General features: G+C 38.3%; 1 protein-coding gene across 1 annotated transcript in view; it reads right to left on the reverse strand.

The window, feature by feature from the left end:
- cerk (ceramide kinase) overlaps positions 1-20517 on the reverse strand; it is a 52344-nt gene that overhangs the window by 18174 nt on the left and 13653 nt on the right. Inside the window, exons 2-8 of the mRNA XM_042511662.2 lie at positions 17777-17914; positions 15784-15906; positions 12943-13068; positions 12230-12296; positions 9392-9537; positions 2012-2086; positions 1676-1828 (exon numbers count right to left, since the gene is read on the reverse strand). Of these exons, the coding sequence (XP_042367596.2) occupies positions 1676-1828; positions 2012-2086; positions 9392-9537; positions 12230-12296; positions 12943-13068; positions 15784-15906; positions 17777-17914 (828 nt within the window). The remainder of the gene's footprint in view (positions 1-1675; positions 1829-2011; positions 2087-9391; positions 9538-12229; positions 12297-12942; positions 13069-15783; positions 15907-17776; positions 17915-20517) is intronic.

Consider the following 20517-nt stretch of genomic DNA (forward strand, 5'->3'; position numbering starts at 1 on the left):
CAACACTACTCAACAAGCATTATACACTGTTTTTTTTTTGTTTTTTTTTACTCTTTAAGTTACATAACATAGAGAAGCTATGAATTTGGTGCAAACAGCATTACTAATCTTGAAATATACTTTTGATGTGCGAGAGTAGAGTTCACAGAATTAATGTTTAACTGGTAAATCTGCTATATTTAAATAATAATCATAAAAATAAACCATAATAATCAAAGATCCCAAAGATTTTGTTTGCCGTGACAATATTCTGAATTAAAAATTAGGCCAAAAGAAGAACATTTACTTAATTATATTGGATTTCTTTGAGGCATAGCACAGATTCGGGGCCTCTGAGAAAACATTGATGGGTTGAATCCTTAGATTCCCCTTTTTAGTCTATTGGTTGCTCCTTTTGTCTTCATTAAGGTTACAAGGACTTTCAAAGGGATATGTTATATGGGTTTCTGGGGGATTTTCTTTGATAAATGAGCCTGTATGCACCAGGTTTCTGTGCAGTTGGACCTAGTTTAATAACTTGGATCATAAGGTTGATGCCTTCACTTCAAGCACCTTACAGTGCAATGAGTACAAGTATTAAAGGTATACTTCAGGTTTTTTGAAGTGACGTTTTATGAGATACTTATTCATGGTCTGTGTATTACATCAATAGATGTCAGTCAACACACCCCCAGTTTGGAAGCACTGCAATGCTGTGGAGGGGTCAGCAACAAAATGTATTTTAGTCCCTCCAAAAAAGTCAATATCAGTTTGAGTGTGTGCTATATTGATTGCACTTTACCTTTCCTTCACACAGCCTGTTTTGACTTGGAAGCTCCAGTTCTCCATCTATGCTCTCGCCAAAGCCATCAGACTTCACTCAAAAAAACAAAAAATGTATCTCTCTGAACATGGGAGCAGCTGGTTTACAGCAGTGAATTAGTTTGTGTTACGGTGTGACTTTGGTGAATCTGAACTGACCCCTTTAAATGCCACAGTCTAACAATAACAAAAACATAATGGCACATCGAAGCAGCAGTGCACCAGCAGCTTCTGTGTTCAGAAATGTTTAATTACTGTTTTTCTCTATGGAATCTGGCTTTGAGGAGAGCCTTATTTTCCAGTTGGTAATTACTGTCTGATATTAAGGTGAAGCAGTGAATTTATTTTAATAGCATGAAACTCAATTCATAATGATTTATTTAGGTAGGACTTTTTTTAAGTGGCTTTAATATATTTTGTTGCTGACCCCATTCACAGCAGTAGATTGCTTAGCTTCCATGTTGGACTCCAGCCTGCTTCTCCAAACTGGGGGTGTGCTGCCAGATATCTAATAGTCTGACTAGTGATAAGTACTTTATACAACTCCATTAAAAAAAAACCAAAAAACTGAAATATTCCTTTAATATTCAGCCCCAGTGAACAGAGAAATCTTGATGGTGTTAGGGACTTCCACTGCTGAGCTACACTAACGCTTGAACTGAATCCACAATCCTGAGACTGTGTTAGATCTATATCTTTAATCCTCCAAAGTCTGGAGCTGGAGCAGGACCAGAAAGCTCAGGGATAAACTCCAGGTTAGCACACATTAAAATAAGCTGCTGTGAGGTCAGTGAGCCAAGGGTTAAAAGAAAGTGTGTGTGCAGACTTAAATCTGAAGTGTCGTTCAAAGTTTAGAAGATGACGGCCCTCATACCTGACAGGTCATATCTTGCAGGACCCAGCCATCTCTTCCTCTCGCTGTCTGTCAGCACATCACCATAGAAACCGTAGCCAAGCAACGATACAGAGTATCTGATAAAGGTGTCATTGTGGTGAATGGAACACACGTCCATGGGCTGGGAATCACCTGTAAGGAAACACCCAGTAGAGTTGTGCTAAGCCACTCCCTGTTTTGTTACCAAAACATGAAAATAAAACCAGTTGCTGTAATAATGTAGCCTCCCACACAACACTGATAACATCTCAGAAACAGGATGCCACCCTGACACGTAGCGCCCTGTTAGACTCGGCCTTTCAGTTACTCACTCACCTACAATGATGTGTAAAGCAGAAGTAACTGGATCGTTGGTTCCCACTGTGGCAAAGCAGATACAATCAGTGGAGCCTGTTGAGAGAGAGACACACAGGTCGATGGACAGCCATTATAGCCTTGCTAAAGACATGTTAAAGACACCGTGGGGTGAAAAATAACTTTTTAGTTCTACTACTCTGTTTCAGGGGCACATATGCTGTTTTCACCCATTAATACTTTTTTTTTTAAATAGCAAACCTCCCCTATTTAAAGCCAACATGGGTAGATATTTTAAATGAATAGAGCATCTCTGATTTTGGTGTCTCTGCGGTAAACACCCTTCTGCCTGATTGTGTCAGTTTTCCAAACAACGACACCTCTTGCCACCAGAGAATCTTGAAAGATCACATGACTGGCATCACAGCAAAAGTTGATAAAAATCTGTGTCTACTGCAGAGTCATTTAGCCCGGGTGTGAATGTGTATGCATTCTCATTGCATTAAAAAGCCAGATGTTAGCAGGTGTTAGTGGGGTTTTTTGTGCAGTGGAGGTAAGGCTTAAGCTTAGCACCTGGGTCATTAAACAGGGGGTCTGGGACCCCTAGAGCTTGAAAGTTTCTGCAAGTAGGTCACCAAATGATTTTTTTTTTCTTTTTAAGGATTGAAATATGCTTGAAAATAAACATTCACATGAATCAAAAATATTTTTTGAACAACTTTATCTACCTGAAAAGCAGACTGCAGTCTGAGGCTGGTATGGCCCTCTGCCTCCATCACCCGCCCAGTTTAGTATGCTTCACATTTGCAAATTAGCACTAAAGACTAAGTTTGTTGTTGCAGGGATGTTTCAACTGACAAGCCTGTTTTTAAAAGTGTTTTTCTTCCTCCTTTGCTGCAAAAAAGGAAGTGAATCAGATGCTGGCTGTATAGCAAATTTTTGTCATTTTTGCTGAAAGTGTCACCAAATCTACACAATGAAACAGATAATCTGTGGACAAAAATCATGTTCCTCTACCTCCTCATGGTGCTTCTAATGGCATTTGGAGGGATCCACCGGGCCCGAATGAAAAAAAGACATAACAGAGGGCAGGAGACTCCAAAGCAGCTGTCAACGATGCTGAACTGCGGTGAATCTAAGCAGCGTTGGTCAAATAAGAATCAACACTGCTTTGCCTGTTTCTCGCCTCAAATGTTGTCAGAAACATATTTTAGTGTACTGTTTAGCTGTAAAATGACCCAGCTGTCATGTTGGAATCAGTTAAGCCAAGGTACAAACTTGCTAATTTACAGCTAAAGGGTACACTAAAGTATGTGATAGACTCCTCACCTCTGATTGGTTATTTTACTTCAGCCACAGTAGATTTTTTTAAAAAAAGCACAGTGCAAGCAGTAGGAGGAACATTAGTTTTTCACAGATTATTTGCCTTATGTATTCTGTATGGATATAGTGACACTTTTCAGCAAATATGATAAAACTCATAAAAAGTTACTTTCTGTAGTTTTATTCTCTCATCTTTGTGAATTTTCCGACTTCATAAATCTATAAATTACAGAGTGAGTTTGGTTTGAGCAACCAATGAAATCTGTAGAGACCTTATGATACAATATCACATAAACTGATATGACTTTATGAGTTACTTTTTATTGCCAAACTCTGCAGAACAGTTCATGCATAGTGTCATTAATATTCTATGAATGGTTGGTGTGTCTTCAGTGTGTTGCTATCTACAGTCATAAGACTGTACAGGCATGTTGTGAGGTTTTATTGGGAGGTATGGCTGCAAAGATGTCACACAGGTCACTATTCATAGTTAAAATCAGTCATAAAGATTTGGTCCTTGGTAGAGTTACATGTCTTTCAAAGCTGCAACCAAGTACGAAGAATCCAGTTGAATGATTTCATTAGGCGGAAGTAAGGAGACGTTTCAGTCATAAAGTGAACTAATAGGATAGCTCCGAGCCCCGGGCTATCATCAGCTCTCTTCAGCCAACAAATGAGGGATAAGAGGCATCCCCCTGCCTTGAGAGAAATGTAGAGTTTGATATTAAATCTTTCAACTTGAGAGGTAATAAGGCTCTATCTCTTTTTCTGCGCCACATGGCGTAATTTCGGACCTATCTGCCCTACTTTGATCATCTTCAAGTGGTGAAATGGACCTACTGCCTCTGATAAAAGACAGAGAGAGTGAGGGAGAGAGGAGAGGAGAGAGTGAAATCTAACTAGTGATGTTTTGAGCTGGCTCACAGAAGCGTGACAGAGGAGATCAGGCTTGTCATTGAGCGGTGGACACATAGATGAGTATGAAGATGAGCTCTCTCTCTGACTTGCTCCTGCACTTTCTATGAATATCACTTATCTGGCCTTTGCCCCCTTCCCCCCTCGCCTCCGAGCTTCGTAATCACATCCGAAAACACTTTCCAATTGTGCCTGACACCGCCCGCTATTTTGCTGAGCGTTTAAAAAAAAAAGAAAAAAAACGGTGACATATGCGATTTGACTCCTCTAAAGCTACCCAGTAAAAGCTGACTTTGAATGGATTTAAGTGGCACACACAGATGTTCAGTGATCTTCAGTCCTCAGATGTTCAATGTTTTATTCCCCTTAAGTTACTCAACCGCAGTACCCTGTTGGCATATTCAGAAGAGAGAGCATAAACTGTCATATCCTCAGTGGAGAAGCTCCAGTTTTTATCTGCATTATTATCCAGCACTGTCTCCCCAGTAAGATCATCTTGGCAGTGAAATCGTCTTTATCTCAGGGACAACAGTGGAGTCTCGATACTTTTTAGTACTGCCCCGAAAAGGATATTTTTGCTGCTTGAATCCTCAGTGCATAAATGTATTTATAGCTGCACTTGTGACTGTATCTCATAGCGACAGCAGCGGACAATTTGGAACTAGACAAGTGGACCTTTGACCAACATATCATTTTTGCTTTTTCATCAAAAAAACCTACTTTGAACGTGTCAGGGTTAACTGAGAATCCTTTTCAGACCGTGATAGCTAAAATTAGTCGCACAGGAACACACGAGAAAGCATCTGGCAGAGCATTTGCGTGTTTGACAGCTCAGTGACAAGGCCATAAATGACTTCATGACTCTTAATTGAACCTTGGCAACAAGGACTTTGATACCTTACTGTCACATTACCATAACTTTGACAGCGATATTGATTGTTGTATTGATAAAATCATAAATCACAACCAGGTGGTGTAAAAGTGCAGATCTATAAAGCACCCAAGTTTATGGTTCACAGCACTGTAGTTTTCAGCCTTTCTTGTGTCCAAGACCCATTCGTTGATACACAGTGGGCCTCATGCAAAAAATGATATATGAACAAATTTTCTCTAATTTTAGGTTGTAAACACAATTTGTTCTTATTTTGTTTGTACTAGGGTTGCAAATTGTAAGCACTTTCCTCGATCGATTAATCTGTAAAATTAACAATTGGTTAATCAATTAATTGTTGTTTTAAAAGAAATTAAAAAAAAACATAAAACGTTTGCTTATTTCAAACAATACCAAACGTGTTTTTCCTCAGTCAGCTCAACATATTGCACATATTTTGACAGTATTTCATAGCCTATCAATTAATCTATTAAATTTTACATGTTCGATTAAATTCTTAAAATAAAAGAAAAATATTTCATTTTCACAGGCCACAAATTTTTGCCCAGCGCAACAAAAAATAAGTTTTACATGTGAGGCACATTTAACAATGTAAATGACTGTTATTTCAGTTACTGCGCGTCTCTCTGCTGACCAGCGCTGGAATGTAACTAAGTACATTTATTCAAGTACTGTAGTAAAGTTCAAATCTGTGAAACTTTTACATTACTTAAGTATTTTAATCTCATTTCACTTCTACTTCACTGCACCTCAGAGGGAAATATTGAATTTGATTAATTGGCAATTATTTTTATAACCGTGTAAGTCATTTTTCATGCAAAAAGAACAAAATGTCATGGTTCCAGTTTCTAATATACACTGTGTGTATGAGGACTTGCTGCTTTTCCTTTTTATTATTTTAATAATTTCATTTTCATTATGTAAACAGCTCTTTTTAAAAAAGGAGAAAAAAACAGGATATTCTTCTGCATGTTAATGTAGTCACTGTTACTTTCACAAAGCTCAGACATCTGTCTGACTGTCAGCTGTTATTTCTGCCACAGACTGAGTAGAGAGGGAACTTATACAATGCTCTTAAAGAAATGGCAATAAATTGTTTTGAGGTTTAAAAGCACTAAGGAGATGTTGTCCTTGGTCATTTGAGGGTTTGCTTAACTCCTGATGTCAGCAAAGCAAAGCACTTTCAATTCAATGTTCAGCCACTGAAGTCCCTGCGTTAAATGGCATACCACTGGCATTTAAAAACATGTTTAGGACAATATCTACTTGAGAGCTTTTATCCCTGTGGCCCTGAGTTTTCAATAACAGCTACATTTATCTGAGCTTAAGTGTATTGACAAGGTGCTGGACGCTTATAGAGTTGCGTGAAGAGATTAGTCATAATATGCTTAACATTTTAATTAATCTGTGATTTTGAAAAGGCAAAGCAATTGAGACAACACCATGCAAATCATGGGTGTAACTAGAAAATCATTTACTGTGTCCGCAGCTGATTTTTAAACCCATCTGCCATTACCATCAAGCTGTGCACCAGATAGCCTCATATTGGTGTCCATGCACTGTGTTTCTATCCTCATGAAAATTACAGTGATTTCAAAATGTCACACAGCAAGTTTCCATTTATGGTTCTTGGAGTGATTGACCCTCAGCAGGCCCCTGTTGGGACCTCCTGCCCTGTTGCCATAGAGATCCTCTTGTGTAACTCCGCAACGGTGGATCAGTGGGACTGAAGTTCTTCAATATAGAAATCAATAACCGCTCTGTTAAGTGGAATTTCTATGCAGGAGTGTCCGTTTTACCCTTTTTGAAACTGTGGCAGCCCTTCTGTACAATTTAGAAAAAAACTGTTGACAGCCACCATGAAACACTTATCTTGACAAAACACCATTCCTTAATCTCAGTTTGAGGTATAAAGCAATAGAGGGCTGCATTAAAGGGGACCTATTATGCTTTTCCATAATTTGTGTCTTATATAGTGTTGCAATGAAGGATGTTCACATTTAATGTGGCCAAAGTTTCAAATAATGAGGTAAATATATGTTGAAGTAATCCCTACTGCAAGCACGCTATTTTTGTAATTTGTATTTGTAAAAGTCTCTGAAGGCTGTGTTAACCACAGACCTTATTTCAGGCATGTGTGTTTTGACCATTAAAGCACATAAACATGTTCTAGTAGAAACCTTAAACACAAACAACCTGGCAATGAGCATAAAAGGTCCTCCTTAAAAATACATTCTTGTAATTTGTGAGAGTGAGATTTATTTTATGTCTAATTTAGTCTGTGATGAAGAGTGAGTTTCTGCATTTCTCACTTTTTGATAAGAGACATGGTATTAAACTCTGGGCTTTCAGCTGTGGATACATACCGCAGGTGTAGGCGGAGAGAGGAGATTGACAGCAACGGTGAAAATAGAGCAAAACTTTTTCCATTTCCGAAAAACTAAAAGTCATGTCTTTTAGGCAAATTATAACATGTCAGCATTACATTATGTTCTACAGAGGCTGCTGATGGAGAGAGGTTGTCCTATTTTTCTTCTTTTATGTGACTGAATTTAAAGGTAAGTTGGTGAACTTTAAAGAAAGCCTTTGTTCTTTGACTTCTAGAAAAGGTTCACCACAAGCTGATTTTTACCTGTGAGGTAAATGTTCTTTACAGAAAAACAACACAACGGCCCAGAATTGCATGCAATCACAGGCTGGATTTTTACTGTGATGCATTTGTAATTATATATAGTGCAGTTTTTATGTTTTGTCTCAATTTTGTCTAACTTAAGTTAATTCACATGTGAACAATTCTACTTGTGTCATTATTTTGCATTTACTGAGATGCAAATTAATGTCAGTGTTACACTAATTTCATAAAAAGCTTAAAAATGTCTTAACATTTTGGAAAAACTGCTATTTGCTTCCTTGCTAAGAGTTAGATGAGATTATTTCCTATCAGAGAAAAAGTCATTCTCTCTTTTATTTTCTTTGCTTCTTTGCACATTAAGCTCCATATTTTCTGAAGGTGACACCTTGCCTACATGCGGTGACAGCTTTGTTGTGAGGTGCCCACAGAGATATTGAAATATTGCCCCTGACATCCTAAAGGTTTGGAGGAACTGTTCCCCCATGAGGCCGTCTACATTGCAGTTTCACCACTGCTGACACCTTTCCTCACTCACACCTCGCTCTCCACAGATTATCGGCCTTTCCTTTTATGGCGATCATCAGGGAGATAAACGTTTGCACGGCTATGTCATTTTTTTCCCCCCAAATGCCCGTTTTGAAAACGTGATGTTTTTGTTGTTTTTCCAACATGCATGTGTGTGATGTAATTGGTTGCATGTAAAGCGTTTCGGGACGGATCATAAATGTGCCATTTTAAACATGTCTGGGCAGAAAGATTGGATCTGGGTAAATAATCTGAATTGAGCTTTAGGTCGTGTAAAGTGATTATAGCCTTAAAGGTGCTGTCTGGTGGATTTTGTTACCTTTGGCTGGAACCAAGCTAGTTGTTTTCCCATTGTTCAGTCTTTACAATAAGCTACGCTTAGTGGTGGAATGTAATTTAGCACTTTTACTCAAGTTCTGTGCTTAAGTACAAAATGGATGTACTTGTACTTGTACTTGTGCTTAAGTCTCTTCTTTTCATGCCACTTCACATTTCAGATGAAGATCTTGTACCTTTAAATTATCTACATTTATCTTAGAGCTTTAGTTACTAGTTACTTCACCAATGCAATTTTTTGCATAAAGACCATAAGAAGACTTTAAAAAAATTACATTTTTATCATAAATTAAACTATCCAACAATTTATACAAGTACAGCTGAAACATTTCGTCGATAAATCAATTGGCCATTGAACAGAAAATTAATCAGCAACTATTTTGATAAATTTCTTAGTAATTTTCTATTTTTCAAAACAATTTTGAGTTTTTGGGGTTTGGTGTTTTTATTATTTTTTTTTCTTTAAAAAAAAAAAAGATTTTTCTGCATTAGATATTACTTTTAACACTTGAAGTACATTTTCCTGATTATTTGCACTAATTTTTACTTAAGTAAAATGTTCAGTGCAGGACTTTTACTTGTAACAGAGTTTCATAGTGTCATAAAAGTAGGTTTAGATGAGAAAAGGAACTGAATACTTCCTCATTCACTGGCTAAGCTAACCGGCTGCGACTTCTTTAATTTGACATTAAGAAATCATAATTACAAAGTCAGTTCGTGTCACACTGCTGTTTCCAAACCCTGGAAATGTTTTTGTGTGATAAAGACCAAAGCTCACCTGCAGGAATGATTCCTATGTGTAGAGAACATGGCACCAACTCAGCATCTGGTTGGTTTTGGTCCACGCCATTGTCTGTTTGGGTCCTGGTGACCAAACCATGCAGGATCTCACTGAACATCCCATCTCCACCAACACACACCACCCTGGACAGACAAATAATATCAACAATTTACATGACACAAGTTCTGTGACAAACTTGAACATTGTTGAGAATAGTTTCAGATCAGGTAGCATGGGAGGAAACCACATAGCAAGTTCAATAATATGTGTATGTCTTTGCAATATAGGTCAGATCGCTGAGAAAAGTACTATATGGCCAGAAAACCTTGACAATAATACCAGTGGGCAGCAGATGTAGCTCTGAAAGCATTCAATAAATGAGAATATCACACTGTGCCGCCCAGCATTATACCTGTTTTAAGTCTATATCAAAACCTTACAGAAATGTACCCATAAATTCTATGAACAGCGGAGTAAAAGCATAATGGACTCTAACCCTGTTCTGCTGGACTGAATATCTGATAAATAGAAACTGGAGACGGTGGGCATTCAGCAGGAAAAACCTTTTATGTTATTGATGCCCTATATGTTAGGCTGTGAGCTGCATCATATGCTTCCTATACTGACAGTTGTGAGCTGCAGCATCATGTACAATTTGTGCTGAAAACATACTTATGAGACATATGTGAGAGATATGTAGATTGAGATTTAGTGAAAAGAACCATCTACATGCCTAAAATCATCGTATAATGCCTTAATTCTAATAGGCTTTCCTGGTGCCGTTTGTTATATTGCCTTTAGATCTGAACAGCTACTTTTGCTACAATAGAGCACTTGGCTTTCATTGAATGTGTAAAGTATAGCATACCAAATAATAGATGGATTTTATTCCCATCTCTTTTAAGGACCTTTTGTGTTGCCATAAGGATTGTATCCTTTACAACTCATTTGCACTAGAGTACCACAGGGATATGTTCTTGGTCCTTTATTATCTGTACGAGTTCAAGTATTTCAAAAACATCCCTTTAGCTGCTATTTTTCATTCATATAGCTCTCAGATCTACTTCTATTTCTATTGAAATTATGCAACTGAGCAGGTCTGCCTTACAGAAGTGAAAAACTATTAGAGTATCTCAAAACTTCATTATAATTTTTATACATCTTTAATCATTGTAAAAGGTTTAGACTCTATATGACTAACACATAGGGCCCTTATCTTAAAACATTAAGCCTCATTGCAGAATCTCTGAGTCTCATTTTAAATTTTGTATCGACAGTTATGGTACCCAGAGGATGAATCCTAAAATTTTCCACCACATACCATCTTAGAAACTACTAGCTCTGACTGTTGTTAGCCACATTGTACAAATGGGTAGCACTAGAATTGGCACTTAAACTCTTACACACAAGGCTCACACACCACGAGGGTCAACCCCCTATCAGGTGCTATGGAGACTTGACTGGTGCTGCTTGTGCTTGTTGTCCACTTAAGTTTAAACAGGGCTGCTTAAAATATTCTCCTGACCCACACTTTTCTTCCTGTGCAGTGTTTTTAAACCATCCATTTTACCCCTGCTCAATATCTTGCCATAATATGTCATGGAAATATGCACATGCTACATTACTGAACATGACTACATGGCTGGCTGATATCCAAACTACAGCAATACAAATTACAGCGATCTCATAATTTAAGTATCTTCATTCTTTGATTGTATTGTATATAATTTAAATTATTTATTTATTTATTTATTCAGATTCCTCTGTGCACCACTAAAGGGAGCTCACGTACCATACTATGAGAACCAGTGACTTAAGAGATTAACTAAATTTTTATCTGGTCTTTCTATCTGTATTTATCTGCTAGTTTTTACATATCCTATGAAATATAGTTTTGGTTTCTATAGCTAATATCAACATTCATAACAAAAAGGAATGGGGGATGATTTTTTTTTAGAGCTCATCTGTTTACATTTTATTATGACTTAAAGTTTTGAATATTTAAGAGCATGGCTGCTTTGAATTACAATGCATCACTACAGACTGTTAGTCAGACCTACCCCTCACTTCTCCACAGCTCCAAGCTCTTGTCCATATATACAGAAGACTCTTCTGGCCAAGGCAGTAATGCCAAACTTGGGGCATCAAAATGGGAGTCTCAACTTTTACCACATGGATTGTAGTAACATCTTGTACAGACATTAATAGTTCCCAGATGACAAATCCTACTGACTCTGGTGATTCCCTCACTTTTCCAAAATTGGCACCACAAGGGTGACATTTATGGTTGTGCATGAAATGTCTCAATGTATACTGAGTTGTTTGCCATGAATTGTGGGACACACATTCGTGTTCCCCCGAGGATGAACTTTAATCAGTCTGGTGATCTCTGAACTTTTTCTCCAGTGCCATCATCAGGCCAAAATACCAACTTGGACTGAGTTATATATGATGTTGAAGGATAAAAACAGTATCTCACTGTCACACTACCAGCACGTTTACTGATGTCTATCTTCCAACAGTTGGGAAATTCTGATCTAAAGTAAGAAACACTGATTAGGTTACAAAAATAAAACTGTATGAGGAAATGCAGGTCGACCTCTGAGATCATGACAATGACAATGGTTGTTAAGTGTGAGAAAAACACAAGGTTTTGTCTCTGGGCACAACAGGGCCTTGTAGCAAACTCCATGTGTGCGATAACTGATACACAGGTCAAGGGAGAGTCTATCAGTGGCTTAATTACAGCATAAACTGACAAGAGTCAACTCCATGTCACAGTGAAGAACAGGTGTTAAAAGCTGAGAGCAGCAGCTACCTAACTTGAGCACTCACCCGTCATATTTATCTAGATTGGCCTCCGTTTTCAAGTGGTCCCTGGCATGATTGGCCCGCTCTGTAACTATGGAAACAAATAAAACAGCAAGTGTGTTAGTACAGCCTCAATGAAAGGGAATGTACAGAAAAAAAACACCCGACTCTTTTCGTCCTGACTTGCACAATGAGCATGCTATTACAGGCATTTTGAAATACAAGACAAGAAAAAGTACTGCACTTTTGAGCCTATTTACTGGAAGCCGCTGTGCAGAGTAATGTTCAGAGAAAGCAAAGGCACAGTGGCACAAAACAACCTAATTCAGCTATTGTATATTAGCCCGCAAAATGAGCCCTGGGCCCATGAAAACAAAAACAATATTTCAACGGTAAATCTGTTTTCCAGGCATATAATATCAACGCAAATACAATCCTGCAATTCACAGCAGCTGTAGGAAGCCCAGAGTGAATAGTATAGACCATCAATACCCAAGATTATGTGTAGCTGTAGCAAACACTTATTGAATAATAGATGTGTTTGGATACCCGAGCTTATCAACTATCACAGCTTCCATTAAGGTGGTGGCATGATTAATGGCACTATAAGCCAAATCATATCCTTGCAAGCCTCTTCGGTCCATTGAGAGGCCACAGTGGCAGTGGAGATCTATATGGCGGCTATTGAGACTCATTTTTTATTTAAATGTTAAGGAACGCTACTGATAGGGACCCACCAATCACGTCGGCGGAGATGCAGGCGCGGCGAAACAGTGGTGCCACCTTCTGCTCGTAAATACGCTTCCCGCGCCGCTTTCCCCCGTATGGATTGATGTACACCAGGAGGCTCTTCGGTCGGTTGGCTGCAAAGAGAGGGAGTGGTGTGAGATAGTCATTAAAACGGCTCAGTATTTATACCTTGTTTTTTAACAAATGTGTAACTGACAGCAGCTTGATGAAGTTTTCATTAACCACAGACCTTTCTGAAAATGCTCACTCAAACTGACTGGTCCCCAAAACACGCCGCTCAAGAAATAAATGGTGTGTCTACCAACTATGGGGGGAGTCTGAAGCAATTCAGAGGTGCTGCATCATTTGGTGATAAACCTACAAAGTGCCGCAATGGAGAATACTAAATGGCTTGTTTATGGCTGTTGTGGAAGACTGCGTTTAGGACAACAAACTGAGATACACCAGCTGCTCCATCTGAAAATGAATGGATTGGGATCAAGAGTTAAATGAGCACAAAGAAATATAGGGGGCAATATTGTTTGGCAATAAGACAAAAGTTCCATTAGATTACATAAATAGATTGTCAATGGGTGATGTAAAGGTGTACTGGTGGAGGAGACTGAACACACAGAGGCTTCATCTTCACAATGAATGCAGTTAATTTTCTTGAACTGATTCATCCTGGCAGTCAAAATGGAACCAAGTCGACCATTTCAAATGGGTAAACCCATCTTGGGGTCTAATTTCCACATGCTAGTTACACACTAAATCCACAAGAATTCAATTGTGTAATCACTTTGCAGTCATTTGTAAGTGTGAAGTACTGTATTTTGTTCTCAACTAGGTCAAAAATGCAATTAAACCCAATATGTTGTGACTGATAGTGTAATAATGAATGTAATAAAATATTGCTGGTCATGTAAAACATTAATTTATTACTGGAAACTATATTAAATTTCTTACATCTCTTTTTTTTTCAAAATTAAAATGACAGGTACTTTTTCAGTCAGTTTTGTATTTTTTAACAATCATAACATTTAGGAGTGAGATGTGCAGATTAATTAAAGCCCATCTGTAGTGGTGCCTCCAAGGAGGGGTCTGGGGGGACCATGGCCCTCTGATACAATTGTTGACCCCCTAGCAAAAATGACTGGAGGTCAGTATTACAGTTTTTAAGAGGCTGTGGCGTGCTCATATAGGCTAGTGCAAATGTATTGAGACTAGAGAACCTAAGGCATCCTTTGAGACCAACCATTATGCCTTAGCTTGACGGATAGGGAGCTAAATAATACTCCAAAATTAGGCTAAATTTTGGCCAGGATGCAACTGGAATGGCCATTTTCAAAGAGGTCCCTTGAAGTCTCACAGCAAAATATCTGAATAAAAAGGGATCTATGGATACCCATGAGTCTCTCCTAAACTTAAGAAGGCTTGTTCCTGGTAAATGTTTTGTTTGTTAGAATTGATGTGCTCCTTCAAATTTAAGCTATATATTTGTCTCTTTTTAAGTAAAAGGACAACCGGTCTGGTTGGAACTGTACAAATATTTGGCAATATTAACTGTAAAACAAGAAACTAAAGTATATCAGCATGCAGTTCCTTTTTTCTTCACATTGACATAGTTTAAAAAACCCAATATATTTCAACAGCATAACAGAAGTCCTGAAATTCACTCATGACTTGCAGTTTTAGTGTACCACCCAAAGCTTTTCAGTGTCCCCATTCGGCCACCCCTAAAAAAATTTCAGTCTAGTAAGCTGGATGCAAACAATAACACAGAAATCCTCTTTATGCTTCGTGTCCAGGCCAGCTACAGATATTTCAGTACACTCTTTTAATGTTTGTAATACCACCATTTGTATGTTTTATCAGACTGTTGGCTTCTGCTGGCTCCATTCTTTATGTCTGTGCCTGTGAGGTGCTGTCTAGAAGAGAAATGCAGGAGGGCAACCTGTTTTGTAGGTTTGCCTCTGGGCTCTCCTGAGGGAAACCGCTGAAAAGAAATGTTTTAATGGACAATAATACACACTTTGTGTACAGTCTGGTTCAGGAGTAGAGGAGCTCATACAATAAGTTTAGTTTTGAATGCTTTAATGATCTACTGTTTAGTCTGAAACAGAAATATTAGTCCATTATGCACTGTGGAGCATTTACCCAAACTTTATTACTACATCTTCATGGTCTTTGTAGTATTAATCTTTAAACAGTTATTACATTTCTATCATTTCTCTTTGATTTGCCTCAAACACTATTGATGTAGCTCACATTAAAAGCATCCTTTGAAGAATTTTGGGGTTTCAGAGGTTTTACTTGGGTGCTACAGTAACTCATGTCATGTACTGTTTGGTGGTGTCCCAGTGTAGTAGTCCATAAACCACTCTAAATAAAGATTGTATTGCATGTCCCTTGTGCACATTGCTGACAGCTATTAAAATAGCTTGAAAGATAAAAAGCCTGATCCTCACAGAACACCTGTTCACTCCACGCAGAATAGAAAGTATGGCACAATATCTTACAGTCCAATCTTAGCCTGAAAAACTATAATAAGTGGTTTAAATCCATGAAGTTTAAATGTCAATTATACCTGAAGTCTATATCATTACCAAAAGTGCCACTTTCACATAACTATTGTGCTTCTGAATTCACCTTTTTCTACAGTTAAATTTGCCCTTTAACTCTGTGTTCATCTCAATGGCTGTGTATGCCAATCTATATTTGTACTTGTCCTCACTAAGACAGATTCCTAATACGTGGCACTTTTATTACACCTAGACAATAAACTGATTCTGATTATGTTCAAAGTGCCTGAACACATCTTTTAGAGAGCATCATGAAACAGTACGTACGAAGTAATGACAGCTGCTCATTGATAGCTTGGATCCACTGCTCGCAGAGTCCCTGATTGACCGAGTGAAAGGTGACATCACTACACCGCCACTGGTGCTGCCTTGTTCTTCTGATGTATGAAACTGTAGAGGAACACAACAGAGGGAAGGAACAGCATGTGAGAAAAAATATAAGAAAAAGAATCTGCCATGCCATCACTGACCGTGTAAAATAATGGACATAGCCACCATGATGGTCACCCATTGATGTGTGCACCCCCATTCAGCAGCCGCAAGTTTGGCATTTTGGTTGGCACCATCCTGGATTTTTGGATTGACCACCTCATAGTTCTTACACCGAGAATGGAAAACGAAACTAAACTAAAACGAGAATTCCTGATCTGACACCAAACACCAAATGTGCTAAATAAAGCTTTACCTTTACAGATGTTATTCAATGTGAAAAGCAGGGAATGTAGTGGCATGTCATACATATCATTCAGGGAGTATCTCTGGGTTCTAGGATGTGTCGTTTTTTGTCAGCAAAGAGGAAGAATACTTTGTCCATTTGGTCATTTTGCTACAGTGCAGACTTGACCTGAGAATTAACCCTTGCGTTATCCTCAACAGCCAGGTCGATACGATATGTGCACGAATAAGAAATGAGGGCATGTGGGAAATGAAGAAGCAGCCACTTAAGTAAAACAGGACTCTGCAGATAGTCAGACAAAAACTAGAGATGGAGTCACAGAATATCCTGCTAGGAACATTACTGAAATATTTACATTGAGGAGCAAAAAATCACTTGCTAAGCACTTTGACAGCGGATCCACTCACTAAGCATTTCAAAGTCAAATTATCACACTAAGCATTCTTTTCATCAGATAGAAAAGTTAACTTCTCTGGCAAGTTCTTCAGCCAAAATCACTTACAGTACCTCGTACTTGCAGTGGGGTAAGAAAAGTGACGTTTAGAGTGGGAGTAAAATCATCCTTTAATAAGTTACATAATCAGGATGTAAGTGATGGGACGTGTCTTTGAAGCCAAGTTTCCCCAGATCGTGGGAATGCTGTCGTGTCAGGCTTGACATACTCTGATGCCAGTAAAAGCTCACATTAGTGAGGTAATTTTTAACATTTGCCCGTGATAAATAATGTAAATCCGATCTTGTTTGGATATAATCTAATGGCTCAAAATTAAGCATTAGCCCACAAGTCACTGGCATGCTGCCATCTTAGACCCAGTCGGCTAAGCTGTGAGGAACTCTCTTGTTAATGCATTACTCTCAGACTGTGGAGCTGTCTACAGGCTTATTTCCAGTGTCAGATCACTGGTGATTGGTGGAGCTGAACACAGGCTTTTGGCACACATAGCCGAAACGTAACTGTGATGCGGCATTAACCTACTGCAGTAAAATGAAAGTGACAGTGATCAAAACTGGCTTCAGGCTGTGTTGTTGTTGTAACAAAAGACGCTGCATCTATTTCTTAAAGCAGCACCTCGGTGATGAAGGAGGACTTGTGAAAGGCAGATTTAAAATGGCTGAGAGATCCTGTTTTTGGTCCTTTTTATGGGTCAACCTCCCAAAACTCTGGATCCTACACTTCCCGTGACGCAACTTCTCATTTTCTCAGACTCACCAAAACTCCACCAGAACCACAGAAGAAATTAAACAACTGTTTTCAGAGGCTGTGTAGTGCTGCTCTGTGATAAGAAAATTTAATTTGACACATGGACTGACATCAGTTTTCTTGTGCCGTCAATGTCAAGATAGGTATAATTCTAATTATTATAATTATACATTTAAAATTATGTTACCTACAAAAATGTACACACATATATTTTTTTTTTATTCATGCCATTTTCTGTTTTTTTCCTCCTTTTTCATTTTTGAGCTTATTTTTAGGTAATTTTCTTGTAACTTCAATTATTTCTTATTTCTCAAGAGTTTTTGTCTTGTTGTTTTTCCAGGTTTTTTTGATGGAAAGTGCATTTATCAGTGGAGGTTTAATACCTGTGAATGCATGGGGATACAGATGGGCTTGCTGCTTTGCTTTTTTCTGACTTCTCCTGGTCTCTGTGTCATCTTGGTCATCGTCTTTGGTCTTGCAGACAGACACTATTTCACATACCTGGACAGCATTGCTATGTCCTGGAGAGACGGACAAAAAATGATATTTTAGTCAATTGCAAGACACAGTAACACACATAATTATAGTGAAGCTATTTTTTAAAACATTTTTTTATTGCATTGTTAGTCAGCGTAATGTATTGTCACATGTAAATAGACACACAATGAGAAACCAAATCAACTATTAAATGTTAAACTATTAAATGCAAAAAAATCATGTTAAAGCTGCAAAAATTAAACGTTTTCTACAACAATGGATCACGTGACCATGTGAAAGTGAAATGGTTCATTCATGGAGACAAAACCACAAAGAACTAACACCCGACTGCATTTCCCATCAGCTCTACAGAGCTTGTTTCAGGTCATTGTTTCGGTTTTATGGCCCACAACTTTTAGTGTTTATTGTTTCGGTTCAGTCTCATCAAACTCATCAGCCTCATCTCCAGATGTAGCAGGCAGCTGTTTCAGTGAACAAGCTCCGATAAAATCACAACAGGCTTCCTGCTCAGCACTAAATGGCACGTAGACAAAGTTTGGAAGTAGCTATTGAAATTGAACATTTAAGAGCTAGTGATCAAGTATTTCCCTGAGAACTTGGTGGAGACCAAAAGCAGAGCTAAAAGTAGGAGTGAATATTGGATTAACGGTCATCAAATGATTGCGAATATTGTTCTGTATCTACTATGAGTAAAAAGGCAACTGTTTGCCAGCAAGTAAGAAAAAGAATAGGGGTGACACCTTCTACTGGTCAATATGCTCTTTTTTGACAAATTTCTCATTAGTTGGACATTGGCTGGTGTTACTTTCATAAAGCTGCAAATTTGTCCCACCCTTTTCCACTGTGATTGAATGGCTGGGTTAAAGGTGTGCTACCCAAGGTTACTCATTTTTTAATTCTCAGTAACCAGAAAAAAATGCCAAACGAACAGGTTTCAGCACGGAATAGATGCTCTGCGCCTCGTCATGCTGCTTAAATGTGTTGCATAGTGTAAAGACGCAGTGCTCCTTTTACCGGTATGTGGCCTCAGGGAAAAAAAAAACTCTTTGCTGAACACACATTGCAACCAGGTAGAATGAACTCAGTGCACTGTGGCCAATTCAGTTACACACAGATTACATGCAGATGATTTTTCCCATCAACCAATTGTTTGTATGTAACCTTTTAGTCAACCGAGATTTTCTTTGGTTGACCCTATAGAAATAGAGGTTTACATTAGTTTAGGTTTCCCCTTTACAATTCCTTCAACTTCATCCATTCAGTTACAAAGACCTGACTTGAGAATGGCAGCTTATTATTCATTTCACCAACAGAAATTAATCAGAGGAATAACACAGCCATATCCCAAGAGAGCTGCAGGGTGTTTGGGAAGGAACTGCATCTGCTTGTTCTTTTTTTCCCACAGGAGCGGGATTCAGGCTGCTGGTGTAAAATGACTTTAGGATGAAAGACTTTGGCAGTGTTTAAAGGGTTTGTTCATTAACAGCATTTGTGGAGTACAGTGTGATCTCATACCTCATGGCAATGAATAGATGAGATGGGTCAGCCGCCTTTAAGAGCTGCTAAGTGACATCAAAGGATTTAATAGGTATTAATTTATTGTGTTTTGAAAGGCATAAATTGGGAAAATACAGGGAATTGCTGGGAAATGGTTTCTTTTCACATACATACTGTTAAGTGAGGACAAGTTGGTCATAGTATGAAACAGTGCAAAGGCAATGAAATCATTAAAGAATGGCTTAAACATCCAAGGTATTGAATTTAAAAAGGTGCAACTCAGTGTTAGGATGGTGATGCCTGATATTCTACACTAGATATCACAATATAGCTTTCCCTTTTGAAACATCTCTATATTTAAATCCAGAGATCAGGAGCATACAAGCACAATAGATCCGGAACAAATCCAAAAGTGCACTTTTGTACCAGGAAAGGACAATATTACTTGCGATGAGTTTAACTGACCTCTTCAACTGCATCATATCCAGGCATTCCAGTCTCTCCTACAAATTTATTCAGCTGATATGGTGAAATGGATGGGAGGGAGGCATGACATATTATTTCTCTCCTGGGAGTCTGAGGGAATAGGATTTCATTTCTTTCTCAAATAAAGATGATGCGCCATGCAGGCATGAATAACTTTATGGCCATCGATATTCACACTTTGACAAATAGGAAGAGTTATGGCCATGTGAGTAATGGCTTTATTTCAGGAAAAAAATAAGAATGAGGAGTTTCAGTCCAACTATTTGAAAAATGGCACCAAGTGTTTGGCCAAAGTGATTGTTGCTGTTAAATTAAAATATATAATGGATTACTGAAATTTACCGTAACTTATAGCCTACATTCCATTCATTCTTGAACAGTTTATCCTATAGAGGGTCACAGGGGGCTGGGCACTGCATCAATGGTCAGATCATGTTATACAATCAATATTTAGAGGTTTCAATTCACCTGACAGGTATGTCTCTTGAAAAAGAAAACCAGAAAACCACTTAGAAACCCACAAAAATGCCTTGACATCCACAGAGCACCACATTTTTTCTTGTAAAATAATTCAGTATGAGCAGATGTAACCTTTTAGTTTTGGGTAACTAGTTCCAAAATTGGGCTGTTTTAACATCATTGT

This window comes from Plectropomus leopardus, chromosome 22 (assembly GCF_026936395.1).
Source record: "Plectropomus leopardus strain MGB_pleo_1.0 chromosome 22, ASM2693639v1, whole genome shotgun sequence".
Lineage (NCBI taxonomy): Eukaryota > Metazoa > Chordata > Actinopteri > Perciformes > Serranidae > Plectropomus > Plectropomus leopardus.